The 19,906-nt window shown below is 39.8% G+C and overlaps 1 protein-coding gene across 4 annotated transcripts in view; it reads right to left on the minus strand.

Annotated features, from left to right (window-relative positions):
* Window positions 1-11,501: 11,501 nt before the first annotated feature.
* Window positions 11,502-19,906, minus strand: part of rnf207a (ring finger protein 207a) — a 41,752-nt gene continuing 33,347 nt past the window's right edge. For 3 of the 4 annotated variants that reach the window (XM_049592356.1, XM_049592281.1, XM_049592206.1), the window contains 5 exons: window positions 19,407-19,592; window positions 19,083-19,134; window positions 18,871-18,988; window positions 16,246-16,338; window positions 12,568-14,254 (listed from right to left, as the gene is read on the minus strand). In XM_049592356.1, coding sequence (XP_049448313.1) covers window positions 14,104-14,254; window positions 16,246-16,338; window positions 18,871-18,988; window positions 19,083-19,134; window positions 19,407-19,592 — 600 coding nt within the window. In that variant the 3' untranslated portion in view covers window positions 12,568-14,103. Of the gene's footprint in view, window positions 11,793-12,567; window positions 14,255-16,245; window positions 16,339-18,870; window positions 18,989-19,082; window positions 19,135-19,406; window positions 19,593-19,906 lie in introns of those variants that run through there. The other variant, XR_007450621.1, reaches the window with a different exon arrangement.

A 19,906-nucleotide genomic window follows, 5' to 3' on the forward strand; every position in this document is an offset into this window, starting at 1 on the left:
GAAAGAGTGGATTTGAAAGGCACAAAGCTGGTTTTCATAAAGATAAGAAGACTGTTTCTACTGCTGAAATCTAGTTTTCACTAAATGAAGGTTACAAGAGAAAAGGATGATAAATGTGGGCTGCATGTTTTCACGAAACTACTGCAATTCCATCTTTATTTTTGTCCTGATTTTTCCAGATGTTCTTTTTATGATTCACATGTGCCACATTTGTTTTCGCCAAAATGAGAGTGTTTGTTGTTTTTAATTTCAGGGTTGCTTCTGAAATTTCATGTGGCAATTTGTTTATTTTTCTCTTAAAAATAGAGAACAACATAAAACATTTTTACAAAGATAAACAGCAGGCACAGAGGATTTACATGACATTTGCATCAACTCCTCACTCCTGTCCACATTTGTCTCTCTCCATTCTTCTCTCATGTATTTCTTCCTCTTCTCTGTCGTCACATATCTCTGTTTACTCTCACCCTGCTCCTCTCACAGATCTCTTTATATGCCCGGCTTCTATTTATCCAACCAGACAGGACATTTATCTTCCTGCTTTTCCTCATTCTCGCCCATTTTTGCACTCCACTGTGCATATTCCCAGAGCCAAACCCGCTTCGGCCTTTTCAATGAGTGCCAAAACTTGCCAAAACTCAGCTCGACCACGAGGTAAAACACTCACTACAGCAGCACTTGATTTAAAATGACACAGAAATGTCAAAAATATGAAAAGCAAACATCATGAAAGATGTATTTACTGTCTGCTGCCTCTTACATTAACAAGTAGAGTGATGATGCTGTACGCACCTGGTATGCAAAAACACCTGATTTTCATATTTCAACCACCCAAAGTGAAAACAAGTGTGAAAACAAGTGTTCCTCAATAATTTACATGAAGTATTGGAGTAGTACAGAATGTGAACTTGCAGTCAAGGTCTCCCTCCTCATGGCTTTCATTAACGCAGCGCAGTAACTGTGGTTAGCTTGAATGGTCTATTGTCGTCAAATGTGTAGGCAGCGGAGCCACAAGTCCTTGAGGTAAAAGCCTTGTCATTTGTTTGTGGATGTAGTAGTGCCTCCTGGGCCTCTTAAGAAGGCATGAATGGAAATTCTATTACTGCTGCAGTAAGGGCAGCAATCTTGAACACATTCACATGCATAAATGAACACAAACATTCCCCTGCACCACAGCAGCTGTATGTTCAACACCTCAAGAGTACATTTTTACATATTAAAGATGAGCAGCAGACACCAGGTTTTGCTGTCAGTCCGTCTGAAATCACTAAATGTTGCACTGAGAGAACAAGAAAGTTACACATTTATCTTTTCTGAAAGCAGCGAGTGTACAGAGGCTTTCAAGAAGTGTTGTAGGAAAAACTAATGATTAACTATTGTACACTGCTCAAAATTAAGGGAACACTTAATCGTCACAGTCCAACACCAAGTCAGTTAAACTTCAGGTATCAGTCTGTCCATTTAGGAAGCACAGGTGATTATGAATCAGTTTCAGCTGCTTTGGTGCAAATCAAAGTGACAACAGGTGCAACAGAGAGGCAAAATCAAGACAACACCCAAAAAGGGAATGGTTTCACATGTGATGGTCACAGACAGTTGCTCTCTCCTTATCCTTCCTGACTGAGAGGCCGTTTACACGTTGCCGACTATTTTCATAAACGGACATTTCACCGTCTCCGTTTTCAAAAAGATCTTTGTTTACACTTACCCGTGTATATATACACAAGAGCATGCCAAACCTGTAGGTGGCAGTGTAACGAGAAGCTCAAGCCTTCCATGTATCCATTGTCACCATAGCAACATAGGTCGCACTTTTGACACAGGTGCAAGTTCCGGCACATACTGTGACGTTGGCTGCCTATAACTCCGTTTATCTCTGTTTATCTCAGTTTACATGCAAACGCGCAACCGGAGTTTTCCAAAATCTCCACTCTGGCCAGAGTTTTTAGAAATCTCCGTTTGCGTGTAAACGAAGGACACAAACAAAGGAAGATGTCTCCGTTTATCAAAATCACCATGTACGTGTAAACGGCCTCTGATTCTTCTCTAGTTTTGTGTTCTGCTAGTGTCCTTGTCACTACTGGTAGCATGAGGCGGTACCTGCAGCTCAATCAGGTTGCACAGGTCGTCCAGCTCCTCCAGGATGGCACATCCATGTGTGCGGTTGTAAGAAGGTTCGCTGTGTCTCCCAGCACAGTCTCAAGAGCATGGAGGAGATACCAGGAGACCGGCTGTTACCAGCAGCAGGACTGCTTTTTAAGGGGTCCATAATTTCAGAACAATTTTCTTGTACTTTCCTAGTAAGTTTTCTAATATAGTACTCATTCATTCATTCATGCATTTGCTGTAACCACTTATCCTAGCAGATGCAGGTGGGCTGACATTCGGCGAGAGGCAGGGTCCACCCTGGACAGGTCACCAGACTATCACAGGGCTGACACATAGAGACAGACAACCATTCACACTCACATTCACACCTACGGACAATTTAGAGTCACCAGTTAACCTGCATGTCTTTGGACTGCGGGAGGAAGCTGGAGCATGTTGATTGCAGGAATGTCCATCAGAGGTGTTGACCTAAACTGAATGATCGCTTCGCCACCGTGAGTCATCTCATCTGCAACGTTGTGTCTGTTAATTTGGCAGTACAAAAATAAAAAACGATTGTGACGATGTTGCCTCTTTTGGCTGCTTGTGTTTGTCTGTGTGTTCTGTGCTGCAGGTGCTGGTAGGTGTGTTCAGGTCGTTAGTAACTGGAAACACCTGGGGCCCAGTGTTCCCAGTATTATAAAAGCACACTCCACTTACTGCATGATGAGAGAGAAAGGGAAAACTCTGCTCCACATGTGCCACATGCCTCATACTTATCTTTATTTGTCCTTTGTTCAAAGGACACTCCATTCACCATGTTTTCACTCATGCGTACATGCTGACACTACTACTTAGGTATGTATGTCCTATTCTCGTGAACGTGATATCTCAAGAATGCCTTGAGGGAATTTCCTCAAATTTGGCACAAATGTTCACTTGGACTCAAGGATGACCGGATTAGAGTTTGGTAGTCAAGGGTCAAAAGTCAAGATCAGCTTGACCTTGCATTTATCTCATTCTCATGGGCGCAATATCTCAAGAATAACTTGAGGAAATTTCTCCAAATTTGGCACAAACATCGACTTGGATTGAATGATGAACTGATTAGATTTTGATGCTTAAAGGTGAGAGGTCAATGTCACCTTATCTTTCTTGTTCTTGTGATTCTCAACAACACCTTGAGGGAATTTCTCCAAATTTGGCACAAACGTCTACTTGGATTCAACGATGAGCTGATTAGATTTTGATGTTTAAAGGTGACAGGTCAATATCACCTTATCTTTCTCATTCTTGTGATTCTCAACAACACCTTGAGGGAATTTCTCCAAATTTGGCACAAACATCTACTTGGATTCAACGATGAGCTGATTAGATTTTGATGTTTAAAAGTGACAGGGCAATATCACCTTATCTTTCTCGTTCTTGTGATTCTCAAGAACACCTTGAGGGAACTTCTTCAAATTTGGCACAAACGTCCCCTTGAACTGAAGAATAAACTGGTTAGAGTTTGGTGGTCAAAGGTTACTGTTACCTCACAATATGTGTTTTTGACCATAACTCAAAAATTCATATGCTAATTATGACAAAGCCTCCCACAAATGTCAAATAGAACATAGAACATGATAAAATGATGATTTTATATCTAAAATGTCAAAGGTCAGCTTCCTGTGGCATCATAATCTTGTGCATAAAACACTTTTTCTGGCCATTATTCAACGTCATATCTCAGAAGCAGACGGGGAGACGTTTGGTCAGATACTGAATTGGTGACACTAATCTTGAAACTGTGCTGATTGTATAGATCTTCTGTGTGTGAAGCATCCGTGTTTTTACAGACACGGATGTAAACTGGAAGAGATACTTGACTGGTGTGTAGAGGCATACAACCACAGAGTGGTAATTTTAGTTTGAACATTAAAGCATGTAAACACAATTTATTAGAAACCCTAAATACAAGTATGGACCTGAATATGAGACATTTAAAAGGAAATTTAAGAACGAAGACACACGCCAACTTTCTTCTTAGTTTCTCTCAAGTAGACAGCCAAACACTCCCAACCAAGAAAGGGAGATTCAGATGCTTCAGATACACTGATATATTCATGTCTACACTTTATTGGTTATTTGCCACACTGTAGGTCAACCAATAGGGATGTCAGCCAAAAACTGTCCATAAAACTGAAAGTCACTGCACAGACTGCAAAAAAAAAACCAAAAAAAAAAAACCAGGAAGGAACACAGGAACACGAAAGGGGAAGCAAGGTTAAATGTTGCTGTACTTTCAACCAAATTTCTCGTAATTGAAACTGAAGCTAATTTGATTATTATAACCCAGGCAAGGTGTTTAATTACATCATATGGACAAACTGGCCAAAAGCAAAAGAATTATCTGTTGGAAATACTCACAACCATCAAGGTTATTTTTTTATTCCTGGATTATCCAGTTGTTCGTTCGTTCTTTTTCCTTCTTTTGTGACAGCGTCAGAGACCCAATAACTGGGCACCATGTGTGAATGGTTTATCTCATGCTGAGCTCCTGATCAAAAAGGAAGGCCATGGCTGTAAGGAAGAAAAGAGGAGGAGGGGAGATGGAGGAAGAGGATGGTGATTTGAAGGTGTGTAGGGAGAAGGAAGGAGAAGGAGGTGGGGGAGGAGGTAAAGATGGAAGGGGGGAGGTGTGGCCAGCAGCCCAACAAGCTGTTGATTAATAAGGAGCTGCCGGGCTGCCTCTCCTGAGTCTTACATGCATGCAGGTTTGACACATCCTCGAGTTCGCACCTGTGATTCCTCCGAGTCAAGGACACGCTCGCTTGCTGCCATTGTTCGTCGATGCAATAAAAGGAACTCAATTTGTCAGCTCTGTTATTGCATTAGTGACAGTCCCCGGAGAGGGTTCTCAAAGAATGAATCTGTGTGCTTCAGGGCTGTACACTTCCAACACAATAAGAGATGTCTTATTCAGAGCATCCAGAGGTGACCAATATTTATAAAATCAAACCAGCCAATAGATTTCATTTTAAAAGCATTCATAGTGTTTGTTCCAGAGAAACTCCATGACATTGAAATTACAACGTTTACCCTTTTGTTATTACAACATAGAAAATTCACTGCACATATGACAAGTGACTGAGGTGCCTGAGGCATGGGCAGACTATGAGACAATGGGCCCCTGGGCACAGATATGAAGCCAGACGCGCAGGCTTTGTGGGGGTTGTGCCTGCATCTTTGCATCTCTGTGTGGTCATTTTGTGTCCCTTTGGAGTCAATTTATGTCTCCTTGTGGATGTTTTGTGTCATTTGAAAATGTTTAGTATCTCTTTAAGCTTGTTTTTTGTCTCTGTTGTTGGTCATTTTCTGTCTTTTGTGTCTCTTTTACAAAATGTGTCTTTTTTAGTTGTTTTGTAACTATTTGTGGTCATTTTGTGTTTTTTGTAATAGTTTTAAGCCTCATTTGTGACATTTTGGGATCATTTTGTGTCTTTGTTGGTCATTTTGTCTTTCATAATCATTTTGTGTCTCCTGTGTGACTTTTTGTGATTCTTTGTGCTTGTTTTGTGTATTTTTTTGGTCATTTTCTGTCTATTTGTAGTCATTTTATGTTTGGTGGTCATCTTGTGTCTCTTTGCAGTTTTTTGTTTGTTTGCCTCCTTGTGGTCATTTCGTATCTTTTTTGATAGTTTTGTGTCTCTTGTGTCATTTTGTGTCTCCTTGTCATTATTTTGTATCTTTAGTCTTGTGTCTCTAGTTATTTTGTGTCTTCTTGTGGTTGTTGTGTGGCTCTTTGAGGTCATTTTGTGATCCTTTGGGGTAAATTCAAGCCTTATTTTGGTTTTAATGTGTTTCTTTGTGGTCATTTTGTGTCTCATTGTGGCTATTTTGTGTGTTTCATAATCATTTGTGTCTCCTTGATGACTTTTTGTGATTCTTTTGTTTTGGTCTTTTTTGGGTCATTTTCTGTCTATTTGTAGTCATTTTGTGTTTGGTGGTTATTTTGTGTCTCCTTGTCATTATTTTGTATCTTTAATCTTGTGTCTCTGTAGTTATTTTGTGTCTTCTTGTGATTGTTTTGTGCCTCTTTGAGCTTATTTTGTGATCCTTAAGGATAAATTTGATCTTTTTTGTCTTTTGTAATCATTTTTGTGTCTTGTTGAGATCATTTTGGGTCTTTTGTAATAGTTTTGTGACTCTTTGGGGTCATTTTGTGATCCTTTGGGATAAATTTGAGTCTTTTTTGGTTGTATTGCGCTTCATTGTGGTCATTTTGTGTCTCATTGTGGCTATTTTGTGTCTTTCATAATCATTTTGTGTCTCCTTGATGACTTTTTGTGATTCTTTGTGGTTGTTCTGTTGTGTGTCTTTCTTGGCCATTTTGTAGTCAATTTGTGTCTGTATGTCATTTTGTTTCTCCTAAATATTTTGTGTCTCTTCAAGCTTGTTTTTTGCCTCTTTCTGGTCATTTTGTGTCTCATTGTGATCTTTTTTTGTCTTTTGAAATCATTTTTGTGTCTTGTTGAGATGATTTTGTGCCTTTTGTAATAGTTTTGTGACTCTTTGGGGTCATTTTGTGATGCTTTGGGATAAATTTGAGTCTTTTTAGGTTGTATTGTGTTTCATTGTGGTCATTTTGTGTCTTCTTGTGGCTATTTTGTGTCTTTCGTGATAATTTTGTGTCTCTTTGTGGTTGGTTTTTTTTGGCCTTTTTTGGTCATTTTGTGTCTTCTGGTGGTCATTTTGTGTCACTTTGTGGTTGTTTTGCCTCTTTATTAAAGAAAATTCGTGTCTCTAGTCAGTACCCTTGCACTTTTTTGGGATTTTTTGGGGTCTTTTCCTGGTCGTAACATGTATATTTGAGTGGCATTTTGCAAGTGAAGGCCGGGGGGGACCTGACACTTTAGGCCCCTGGACCAGTGCCCAGTAGGCCCATTACAGTAAGTAATCCACCTATGGCCTGAGGTAAATGATGATGCAAATAAATTTGAGACTTTGCAGGTTTGCGTCAGGTTTCTTGTAGTATTTTACCACTTTATTGATGTTAACTTCAAAATGATCAAAGTCTAAATCATACAAACTTTGCCATTTTCATTGAACAGCAATATTACTGTCATTGCGATTAAGTATTTATATTTATTTTCTTCTTACGCCCTTTATTTTTGTTACATTATATTTTCATTACGTTTTTGTTTGTCCCCTCCCACCTGTCCGCTGTTTTCTCTCTACATTCTCAGAAAACAAGGACTGAGTGTAAACTAGACTCTCATCCTGAGCCCAGACTCCTGAAATATCTTTGCATATTTAAACATCTTTAAATAAATAAATAAATATGAAAACAAATGCAAATGCTTTTCTCCTTGACACACTTCCAGATGTAGGCCACGAGGATGGGAATAAAAAATATGACCCTCAGAGCTGCCAGGGTCAAATGAAAATCCTTGGCGATGACTCCAGGGTTAATTATACAGCGCTGGGTGCAGGGAGTGATAAATAATATTGACATGCTTTGACTTGCATGTCTCTAATTGAGATTAGCAGCCCAGAACAAATAATGCCTGAGCTGGAAGGGAAGATCTCAGTAAATAACGTGATGGAGTAATAGTCTCCCAATCTTACACATCTTACTTGACCTCCACCTGCTGCCTGGAGCTGCTCAGTGGCCAACAGTTGGAAAACTACAAGAAACAGTCACGCTCAAAACACCCTCAGAGATTAAACCAGTGTTCGCGTGTAAAATTGATTCAGGAATGACATTTTTATGCGTCAAGCATCTCGAGTCCCCCGGGAGGGCTCTCTCAACCCTTGACCTTGTGCATCTGTCACTGCAGATAACGGCATCAAAATTGATTCCAATTACCCCTCCAGTCCACAGCCGCCAGCAGAGACGGTGGTCAACAAATCCCTGAGCACGGGAGTGGCTGGTTTTATATGCTGGAAATGAAATAAAACAGAGTTAACTCTGTTAAACAACTACAGTGTGGTTGTAATCTCGTGGGGGGGATTCCTGTGAGGAGGCTGAGAAACACTGGACTTATTGTGAAAAGTCAGCATTAGTTTCACAGTTTAGTTAACAGTTTACACAGAAGCTAGTCAGAGCTCATTAGACTCTTTAAATCAGTAAAGGATTCTGAACACATCACAACAATTTACAATTAAAATGGAGATCTGAAGGCAGATTATACCAGAGAAGCAAATATAAATAGTATCAGAAATTCATATTGTTAAGAAAGAAGTAAAAAGCATCATCATGAACTGAGTCAGAAAGAATATCTGGAAATTACAGAAGTGTGACTCATTTACCCAAGAAAGAATATTGTGCTTGTTTGTCTGAATAACAAGATAGTAATCTTTTTCATTCAGAAAAAAAAATTATATTAAAAAGAAAAAGATTATTATCTTGTTAATTCAAAAGAACAAATACTTTTTCCATAATTCTGAGATACTAATCTTATTCATTTGGAAAAACAAGAGCTGGATTTTTTTTTCTTAAATGAAAACATTTCTTAGAATTCTGAGATTATAATCTCATGAACTGAGAAAAAAATCGGACTTTTGTAAAAAATGAAAACTAGATAATAATCTCGTTAATACTTTTTTCATAAAGAAAGTTTTCTCAGGATTCTGAGATAGGGCAGATTTTTTTCCCATGATAACTTTTGACATAATTCTGAGATATAATTTTGTTTATTACAAAAACAAGAACCAGATTTTTTTTTTAATAAAACTTTTCTCATAAATCTGGGATAATCATAATAAAAATGATCTTGTTCATATTTTTTTTTCCATGAAAAATTTATTTTTAATAATATTTTTTCATAATTTTTGGACAAAAATCTTGTTAATATTTTTTCAAAAAAAAAAAAAATCTTAAATATTTGAGATAATAATACTATTAAAATTTTCTCTATTAATTTTTTTCCTCCTAATTCTGAGATAACAATCTTGTTAATATTTTTTATCCTGTGAAATTTTTTCTCATACTTCTGAGACAATAATTTTGTTAATCTTGATCATATTTCTTTTCATGGAAACTTTTCTTAATACTGAGAAAATAATCTTGTCAATTCTGAGAAGAAGATCAATTTTTTTTTTCCCATAAAAACCTTTTTTTTCCTCACAATTTTGAGATAACAATCTCGTAATTTCAGAAACAACCCATTTTTTTTTTCAAATTAATGTCTTATGCATCTGTGGGAAGTATCCTTAATAAACAAACAATCTTTAATGTATTAATTAATGAGCTGCTTGGAGGTGCTAGTAGGTGGATTCTGCTACCTCTGGATGGGGACAGGCTGTTTCCCTCTGTTCCAGTCTTTATGCTAAGCTACATTAGCCGGCTGCTGCCTCATTTTCAGCGTACAGACACGAGAGTCATATCAATCTCCTCATTAAACTCTCCACTAGAGAGCAAATGAGCAAAATGTCAAACTATTCCTTTAAACCTCATCCTGCCGAATATGAGGTTAGTTTCAGGGCATGAGCTGCCGGACAGAGCGGCCTACAAAGCTTTCATCAGATGTGATTTTTGGAATTTTTATTTAATTTCCATTCATACATATCCACTTAACTTGATAATCCTCCTCTCTGTAATACCCCCCACTATTCTCTCATCTTATCTGAAAGTCACAATCCATTACCCAAATGTAATAATCTATTAACGTATGTCTTTAGTCAGTGAAATCTTTGGAGCCGGTGCAGATCTATGTGCCCGTAACAAGTGCAGTTTTGTGCAGCAGCATAATTAAGACTCTTAACTGTATTTTCACCCTCATTATATAACCATTTGTGGTTTTATCCTCAATCTGCTCTATTTGCTCTAATTGTATTCTTCTTAATGTCATACTCTTTTATTTTTTCAGTGACCCACTTTTTTCTTAGCAGATCATTAAACTTTCATTTTCTTATCTTTCTCTTCTATCTTCAATGTTTTTCTCGATTGTGTGATGACGATTTTAGAGTTAAAAAGCCTTGGAAGCAGGATTCTTCCTCTTTAAGTGTCTCCGCTGGTACCTACTATGAAGTGAATGGAGCAAAGGTGTGTCCCGCCTTAATTGCTAAAGAAATAAGAACCATTTTTGGATGAACTTTACCTCCAAATGTGCCATGAATGCCTCTAAAAAATAACTTTTTTTCTTGGAGTGAAATAACCTTCGGGTTTTTTTCCTGCCTCAAGCAGTCGGTGAGGGAGCCCAGCAGAGACTGAGAGAGAGCGAGAATAATGAACAGTGAACATGGACCTGGTAGTTCGATGAGTGCAGATGATGAATGACCACGGGGAGGGAGTACAGGACCAGAGCAGAGGCACAGCCATTTGTTTCTCTGCTGTCACAAATGTATTTTTAATGAACCTGCACCTCTGACTCCTCCGCAGAGCAGGACTGTTCCTTAAGGCCAGCATGACCCCAATATTTCCTGTGAAGCGGCGGCTCTGAACAAACCCACTTTAGCTCTGGCTGTGTAATGTAAATAACCTTCTCCTTCTGAGTGCTGAAGCCATCAGTCCAGCTCCTCATTATCATCTCTACCTGTGCTGAGAATCGGGGCGCTCCTGTCTCTGGGCTGGCAGCAGGTGGGGAGGTTTCACCTTGAATCATTCCTGTGTACTAAACTTTGTGTTTTTTAACAATTTTGTTTGTCTTGGCGAGAAAAAAACCTTCAAAAATGCTTTTAGGGTCGGCAACACTATCTCCTGAAATCATTTCAAATTCAAATGATTCTGGTGATATATGGCAGCTCCTCCACAGTAAATCCTCTGCCTTTGCAGCAGCTGGGTAAAAAGCAGAGGTGTGGACTTGAGTCACATGACTTGGACTTGAGTCACACGTGATGACAAGACAACTCTACCTGGTCTTTAAAGGTATACTATACTGTTGTAAATAAGCTCACCACTTAAAGTGACAGTAAGAGCCAACCCCAGATTCAGTCTTTGGCATTTTGCCTCGCTGAACTCTTGGATGCTTGCTGCTTACTGTCTGGAACCTGGTTGCTACCTTTTCATAAAGCTGCGACCTCACCTGAGCACTGCAAAGATACACACCCATAAATGCCCTGGACACAGAAAATAATAAGAAAATACAGGCAGAGGGCAAAGACTCTGCAGAAGTCACTGTCTTTGTTTTTTAGGAAAATGTAACACCAATGACTCGTGACTTCACTTGGACTTGAGCCTTTTGTCTTGAAAATACTTGATACCTTCCCCCAAGCCCAAAGATTAAAAGGTATGTTACCCAAAAAGTGTGACACATATCAATTCATGTCCCTCCATTTCCTGAATCAACTAACGTTAACGCTACTCGGACACTTATTTCCACAGTTGATGCACTTTGTTTAAACCAATCCGACAACATCTTATCATTTTGCAGGAGAGAACCATGAATTAACGTTACATTATTGAGTGCCAGCTGGAAAAAATGATACCCATGCACGTACTGTACATAAACTATGTGGTGGTCAACAAAAAGGAACTGCAGTATGCAAAACAGTGAAAATTACACACAGAGATGCAAAAACATCCAACAAACATGTTTTAACAAATAAATATACATTGATTTTTGTACATTTAACACGACTGTTGTTAAAATCGAGAGCGCATTGTGACTTGTTTATGACTCCAAACTTGAAGTGCAGGACTTGGGGCTTGACTTGGGACTCGCCTCTCTTAAAGGTTCTGTATGTAACTTCCTGAAAATCCTCGTTGTAGTGACACCTCTCTGTTGAAGTGAAATGCAGTCAGAGTCCACCATAGCTACTGGCGAACACCTGCATCGGCCAAACTGGGACTAAAGCCTAGGTCAGACCAAAGATCCGCGATGAGACGAAACCGATTTAGAACATTGCAGCAGTGTGAACTGGCCTGTCTGAGCGCGACTCAAGCCGACTGATGGTGTCACCTACAGCTAGTTTTAGAACATAGGGCACGTTGCCTGTTTCAACAGCTGATCAGCTTTTAGTGAAGTCTGCTGGTCAAGTCAAAATGACCGTAGATGATGTGTTTGCTTCGCAAGTGCTCCGTCCCTGCCAAGCCCTCGGTTTCCGTCCTCATGGTGTGCTGGTGTCGGACGATGGGTCGCTATGAATACAGTCCATCTTGTTTCATCACTACTACAAATGCAGCTGTAGCCAGTATCTCACAATCACTATCCTCATTCATATTTTAAGAAGCTACAAATTATATTCAGCCACAAAATAAACCTGAAAAGCTGGAAATCAGAACAGAAGTATAGAATTGTTGCATAGAGATGATACTCCGTCTCATCTAGTTGCATTGGTGTGAGAGGAATGGTTGCAGAATGGCGTACTGAAAGTAGTTGCCTGTTTCAACTCGTCACAAATCTTTGGTCTGAACCGAGCTTAAGAAGAGACTGACCGTGATTAACCAGCAGCATGTTAATAGAAAACTGGAAAAAACATTACAGTCATATTTAGAATAGCTTTACTATCCATGTGTTCCTATATTTTGATTTGGAACATAGGCTCCATGATACTAACTAGCTTGCCATTTGCAAATTACTTTATAAGCTAATGTTACAAACCAACAGTAGACCCATACAGTGTAGCTTTACAGCTAGGTGACTAACCTTAGCTTAGGCTACGGTTAGCTTGTTAGCTGCCAAGCTAGCTGTAACTTAGCTATGCTGCATGGATCTTGTGTTGGTTGCTTTGTAGCTGATAAAGAAATTTCTAAACCAGCTCAGAGAGTCAGGATAATTTAGCGGACATTATCCACTCAATACAGTATTTTGCTACATTTGCTAGCACACAATTCATGCGCATTAGAAAGCAAGCCAACGTTAGCTAACATTAGCCAGCTAAAACCACGATATCACAATATTTCACGTCAGTGTCTCCTCTGGGATTTTTTTCAGCACTGAAATCATGTTATGGGGCACTGTATTTATAGAAGGTAGCAAATGCTACAGCCCTTTTCTTCTGTTTTCTCTGGTCATGTTGCTCCAGTTTTAAAAATATTTGCATATTTCTCCTGCGTAGACAGCACAGCTTTATGAAAAGATCATCTTTCCAGCAGTGAAGTACTTTTTTAAGGAGAATACAAAGGTAAAAAGAAGCAGAGGGGAAGTAAGAGAAAAGGAAAGTTACCTGCTGATTCCTGCAGGGCAAATGCCTGAAAACATGTTGCTGACACTGACATGCAATGAAGTCTAGAGGCGAAACCAAGAGGAATATATTTCCTCCTGTAGACAGGGCCTAGGGTCGGCCGGGATATTGAGAATAAGTGTGGAGTCTGAAAAAACTAGCAGGAGATCGAGGTTATGGCGAGGCCAGTTACATTCACACACCTCTGTAATTCCAGCTTTTCCACTTTTTGCATGTAGATGTGGAAACTGCGTGGGGGAAAAAAATCCCCCTCTGCAGACACCATCCTGGAAATGACTGCCTCATTTTGGAGGAGACACACATCAACATGTGACCTACACTGACACCCTGAATGACACACACATCATTGCATTTGCTGTGTTCCATCTGTGCTGTCACACCAGTTCAACAATCTTCTGGGGAAATCGGACCTGGGCAGTCATCCATCATCAGCCTCCAGGTTCACCGCCCCAAAAAAATGTTTTATGCAAAGGAAAGATACTGCAGAAAGCAATTCCACACACACTAGAAAAAAACAAAGACAGCAATAATTCACACTTGCAGCAAACTTATCTTTTTAACAGCCAAAGCAAAAACAGAGCAACAACAGAAAGGAAAGAGAGATATAATTCACTTCTCATTAAAGCAGCCCATGACACCAAAGTAATTCTTTATGATGTTGTTATCCTTGTCTGTCCATGTCCTGACAGTCTTTGACCTCCATATACACTATGTACCTCCAGTTAGTGTCTGTCCAATGGTTCACCTTGGAGCTGTTGACAGCTCCACACCACTGTGAAAATGTTATGTACAGAATCTGGACAGCACAGAAAGAAGGCACATACCGTCCTGGGCTTGTTATGGTTGAAATAAGGCACACAGGAGCAGGGAGGGGAGAGGGGGGATAGAAATCAAATGACATGGTGTTTATGAAGGCATCTCATTGTGGCTGGACGTCTCCGTGGGAGCCCTCGACCTGCTGGAACGATTGGTCTTGACAGAGCTGTCCCCTGACTCGAGGATCAGTGGGTGGTTGTTCTTGTGTCTGTCTTGGTCTGTGACACAGGTCTGGTTGTCACTGTCAAGAAAAAATAAATGAGGAGCTGCACCCCCGAAATCCAGGACACGAGCACATACTTAATAAATGTCACTGTTTTGTTAGCTTTGGTTATATACTATATCCTACTACGACCAAACTGGGTCCATGTCATTGGTTCGACAGCCCATTGGTTCGACATCCCATTAGTCCGACTGTCCGCGGTGCTGAACGGCTCGCGGTGGATGTATGGTGCGCCACGACAGGCTTGAGGCGGAGCAGGCTCACGGCTTATGTGTTTGTCACTTTCTTTTTCATTTTAACCCACACCATGATCTTTTCCTGACCCTAACCAAGTGGTTTTTGTGCCTAAACCTAACCAGACCTTAACCACAGGGCATCATAATGATTTCGGAACGCACTTAGGAACAATGGGTTTAATATGGTCGAACCAATGGGCTGTTGGACCAATGGGCAGTTCCCGACCAAACCTGGGCTTGTTATTAAAGCCTATAACTTGTTTTTTAGATGGAATTAATACCTATAGTGACATGTAAGTGACATGAAATGAGGTTTCCAGTTACCTGAGAGGCACAGATGGTACACAAATGTACCTAAAATTGCTAATCTAGAAGTTCCGCCTTTATACACCTCAAGTTAAAATCTCTCTAAATTAATTCTGCCTCACTTTAATAGCATCTGTCTATGCACATGTAGTGTTAAGATGTTGTGATATGGTTGTCTGGAGGTTTCGGGCTGCATAATTCTAAAGAGATAGTTTTGTTAAGCAGAGTTAAAATCTTATTTATTTATTTATTTATTTATTCTGCCTTATTTCTTCATTTACTCTGACCCAGTAACATAAATCTCACAAATATTACTTTTATTATAACACCAAGATTATTCATACAGACCTTGTAGTTGCAGAGAAATTAAACTCTAGCGAAAGTTCAATCGGGAAGACAATACTTTTCTTTCTCACCCTGCCATTCACTCCTTGACGCGTGCCCACTCACTGTCTCTAGGTGTCATTGTCTGGATAGGTCAATCGAGTCATCAGCTGTTTTCAGCTGATTCACAATCAACCAATAGCACAGCGACACATCTTCTCTGTCAGCCTATCATCTTACTGCCCTTCATTTTAAACATGTCTCTGCTGTAGTTCTTTCTTGCTGCCGTTTTGCGCACTCACCACCTCTACATCACCACCTAGTCTTTACGGATTCATCAGTCTCATCGGCCTCAGCAGTCATCAGCCGCCACCACCACCAGTGTCTGGACTCCATGGTGGGATTTATCCTGCTGCTGCTCAGATGTCCCTAGATCACAAAACGTCTCTCTCCGGTGTCCAAGCGCCAAAGATTTCTGTTAAATCTTAATCAGCACAAATCTGTAGCATAATCTGTACACTCATATTCTACGTTAAATATTATCTTTATTTCAGCTTTCTGTCTCTCTTGGTTTAAATACTCAGTTAATTTGGGCATGTAATTTTCGAGCAGAGGCCTGAGCCTGAGGCCTCAGGAATAAGAGGTTAATGTATCATTTAGGGTATTCATTATCACAAATTTAGATGATTGTTTGATTATATTTTTCCTTTCTTTGTAAGAATATCCAGGATAGGCCAAGAATATCCATCTGGATTTATAAGATACCAAATATATGAGTAGTGAAACAAGACCTGACACTAGATTACGACACAAACTGTGGACAAAGTACTTTTTTGCCTCTCTCCCTTAGTTCTGCAAATAAAATCCATCACAACATGGTTCCCTACATAATACACAACTCAAGCCTTTTATTATAACCCAGCCACAGGAAGTCTGCTGAGTGGAGCCGATTTACTACAAAGCGCGATCCTTAAATCATCAAATAAAGCACAATAAAAATGACAGGCTATTTTTGAAATCTTGCCCCAATCATAAACAAAATCTCTTACGCTTTGGGGTGGCTCTTTGTATGGCTGAAACATTCTACTTAAGATAAGGCGTTACTGATAGTCTATAGTTGTGCAGCACAGTATGTGTCGGTACCTGTCTTGACTGTCTTTAGCCATTGTGCTGTCTTCGTATATTTTCAGCATCGTCTCTGTGCGGTCGTCATGGTGCTCTTTGTTCTCCTGAAGCCTAAAAAAAACCATTTTGACATATGATCATTTTTCTCAGTTGTCAGTGCACTTTAAATACTGGTGTTATCCTGCATTTGTCTTCTTGTCAAATCCCACAAAAAGGACAAAACCAACAATGCATAGTCTGTCTCTCAATACTTTCCAGCCTCCATACTCTGTCTGTGGCTCTCAGACCTAAGCCCATTTGTTCTTACTGAAGATGTAAATCTTTAAAAACAGCACACAAACACACAGTTAATCTTGCTTGAAAGGCTCGGGAATTTCCTGAAACAGCTGGTCGCTGCAGTTTTTAGCAAGCATTGTGCAAACAAGAATAAACAATGCATTTGTTGTGGACTACTTTCAGCGGCAGATTAAAACAAATTTGCTGCTCCAGTGAGTATTTACTGCAGCAGAACAGCGTATGTGGAGCTCAGTTAAGATAAACTACAGTGCCCATGTTCATGGTAATGAAGGAACATGTCACCCAGTGCAGCGACCGCGCTCACTGATGTGTTTTTAATAGATTCTGGACAACACTTCAGCACAAGTGCACAGAGGAAAAGCCAAACAGATAATACTTGTTAATATCAATAATCCACCACAGGTTTGGGTATTTTCATGGGATTTGTTGATTATAAATTAATTCACTGAAGCTTACAAACCAACAAATCAAAAATACATTTTTCCCTTTGCCTGTAGTGCTATTTATCAGTCTAGATTGTTTCAGTGTGAGTTACTGAGTGTTAGAGATACCGTCTGTAGAGATGTCTGCCTTCTCTCAAAAATAATGGAACTAGATGGAACTCATCTTGTGGTGCTCAAAGTGGCAAAAAACAAGTTTTAAAAACTAAACAGCAATGTCTCTTTCCAGAAAATCATGACCTGCTAACTCAAAATTATCCACAGACCATGTTGTGAGCAGTTACATGTAGGAACTGTTTTCTTTCTATCAAGTTACGACTGCAAACAGTAGCATCACGCAGAATGAAGCGTGCATCTATTCATGGAGAGAGAGGCTTGTGTTCGTGAATGGAAGTAACTAGGGCTGCCCCCTAATAGTCAACAAAACATTAGTCAACCAGAAAGGTCATTAGTCAGCAAGATTTTACTGGTCACTTGATCGCAGAAAAAACAACAAACAAACAAAAAAATGTGAAACTCTTTAAAGAGCTGAACCTTGTCAAAATAAATCAAAACCTATATGACTGGACCATGTGGGACTTTAATTTGAAAGGACAGACACAGGAAGTGGCCATGCTCAGCAGTCAGACAGGAGTCAGGTTAATTTCCAGGGCTGGTACCTGCAGTTATTCCACAGGCTAGTTAATAACATGTCGGGCAGGAAATCCAAAGTGTGGGATCATTTTGAGAAGGTGAAGGATGAACCCAAGGTGATATGTAAACTCATCTTCATTGGTCGACTACAAACATGACGTATCATCTGAAACATGGAAGTAGCTACATGCCCATTAGCCCACAGCGTCATTAACAGGCAGCTCGCTCAGTGTGTGACGTGCACTTGTAGATAAAATATAGGCCTATATTAATGAAGGTTCATTAGTATGGTTTTGTATTTCTCTGTAATGTAGCACAGTGTTAACAATGTTACTGATACTATTCTTTCTCACACGTTCAACTCAAACCACTGTGTTGCCCCGCCCAAAATATATAATGGAATCCAAATGGATCAAACTCTGATAATGAGATGAGTCATTTCACGGGGGTTGTGATGCTCAGAAAAATTATCCACTGATTTCCAGATGCCTCTTTCCCGATTTAAGTCTATGGGAAAAAGTTTGTTTGGGCCCAATGGCATCATGTGACAGACCTGCAAGTTGTAGTAACACAGTTTAGCCACTATGTCAAATTAGCTTCAAAGCCCAGCGCTGTTCTTGCAGACTTGTACAGCTGGTGGGTGTAGTTCAGTAGAGATAAAATAGTTCTGCTTCTGCATCACTGGGGCCACACAACAAGGACACTGGAGACTTTTGCGTGTCAAGTAGCTAACTTCCACTTTAACCCTCCGCTAACATGAACAGAAAATAAAGGATTTAATCATGTGTCTCTTTTGGACTTTTGAAATATTACTGAACCAAATGAGTGCCATCTAGTTCCATTATAATTCAACTGAGTCATTTTATGGCGATATGCTCTAATTATCACACCAAAACAACATAGACTGATGTATAGCACTACGGATAAGAGAAAAAATATGTGTTTTGGATTTTGGGGTGAACTGTCCCTTTAACGTCACTTAATTCAGATGATATTTTTAAACAAAGCAGCTTCAAAAGTGGATAAAACCCTCACTGACTTTGTTTGGTGATGCCACGCATTACAAATGTGTTTGTAAGACATACAACATTTTTTTGTTGCTGTCATTTCCACTATCCATCCGGTACTACACATACACCCTCATGCTTTATGAGGTGGTACTTCATATTAAGCTGCTTTAGGTGCTTCTGTTTCCCTCCAATCACTGTCATCAGTCAACCAATATGGCAGCAGATGGGCAATATGAGGGTAATATATCCTCTAAATACAACACCTGGGCTCGAGTCTCTCTTTGACTTTGGCAATAGACAGGATGTACGGGCTGATCTGTCTGGTGATTGTGGTTAGGTAAGAGTTCTCTTGCTTCAGCTGCATTAGGTCGTGAAGCTGGGCTGGAATCAGTAAACAAAGGAAATGACAGTGAGGTTTGAAATATAAAACGACAGAGAGATAAATGTTTGATACGTTTGAATTTTTGAGACAAACCTTCATAGATCTCCTGCTCATTAGTGACCCTCTGAAAAGTCTCATCCCAGATCTGTGAGGAGAATGGAGTGAGTTGATTCTCATGAAATAAAATATCAATGCACTGCAGTCGTTCGACTCGGGGGATACCTTGACATTTCTTTTCTTTTCCCTCTGTTTGCATTCCCAGCACTCTACATTTATAACAATGGGGGAAAGCCAGCTTGTTAGTATGCAGCTAGAGGTACTGACTGAGGACAAACGTAGGAACTTTTTGTCTGTCAGAACTGCCTGGCAGAGAAAGGTACATACTAAAGGTCATCATCAAGGTATCACTTGACACACCTCTTCAAACATGACTCTCATAGTTTCCACAGTGGAGTGCTGGGAGGCTATCTGGCTGTCGATGTATAATGATCTGTCCAGGATCTCTCCCATCTTATCCGTGTTGATGATGGAGTGGTGCTTGGTCAGATCTCGGTGCATCTCCTGGACCTGGTCCTTCAGATTCTGAATTTCTGTCTGAAGAGTCTACAAGTGCACACAGACACACTGTACATAAGACATGACACTCAAGAGATGCTTCAGTGTCAGAGATCTGATGGGTGTACAGATGCTGGGTGAAGTGCAACCGAGCGTGAAAACCTTGTTGCCCTGCAGACAGGTTGAGTTCCCAGAGGAATTCATGCTGCTGCCTTCTTATTGTTTTACTTTAAGGATCAGAGATGGATCCTCATCCCAAGGAGAGAAGTTGCTGCAGCAGTTTTTACCAATGTGGATCCAAATATAGGAGGTTTACAAACTACAGACATAAAACTATCAAATAGTATAAAGTAATTCTTGTC

The sequence above is a fragment of the Epinephelus fuscoguttatus genome, linkage group LG1, assembly GCF_011397635.1.
Source record: "Epinephelus fuscoguttatus linkage group LG1, E.fuscoguttatus.final_Chr_v1".
Taxonomy (NCBI): domain Eukaryota; kingdom Metazoa; phylum Chordata; class Actinopteri; order Perciformes; family Serranidae; genus Epinephelus; species Epinephelus fuscoguttatus.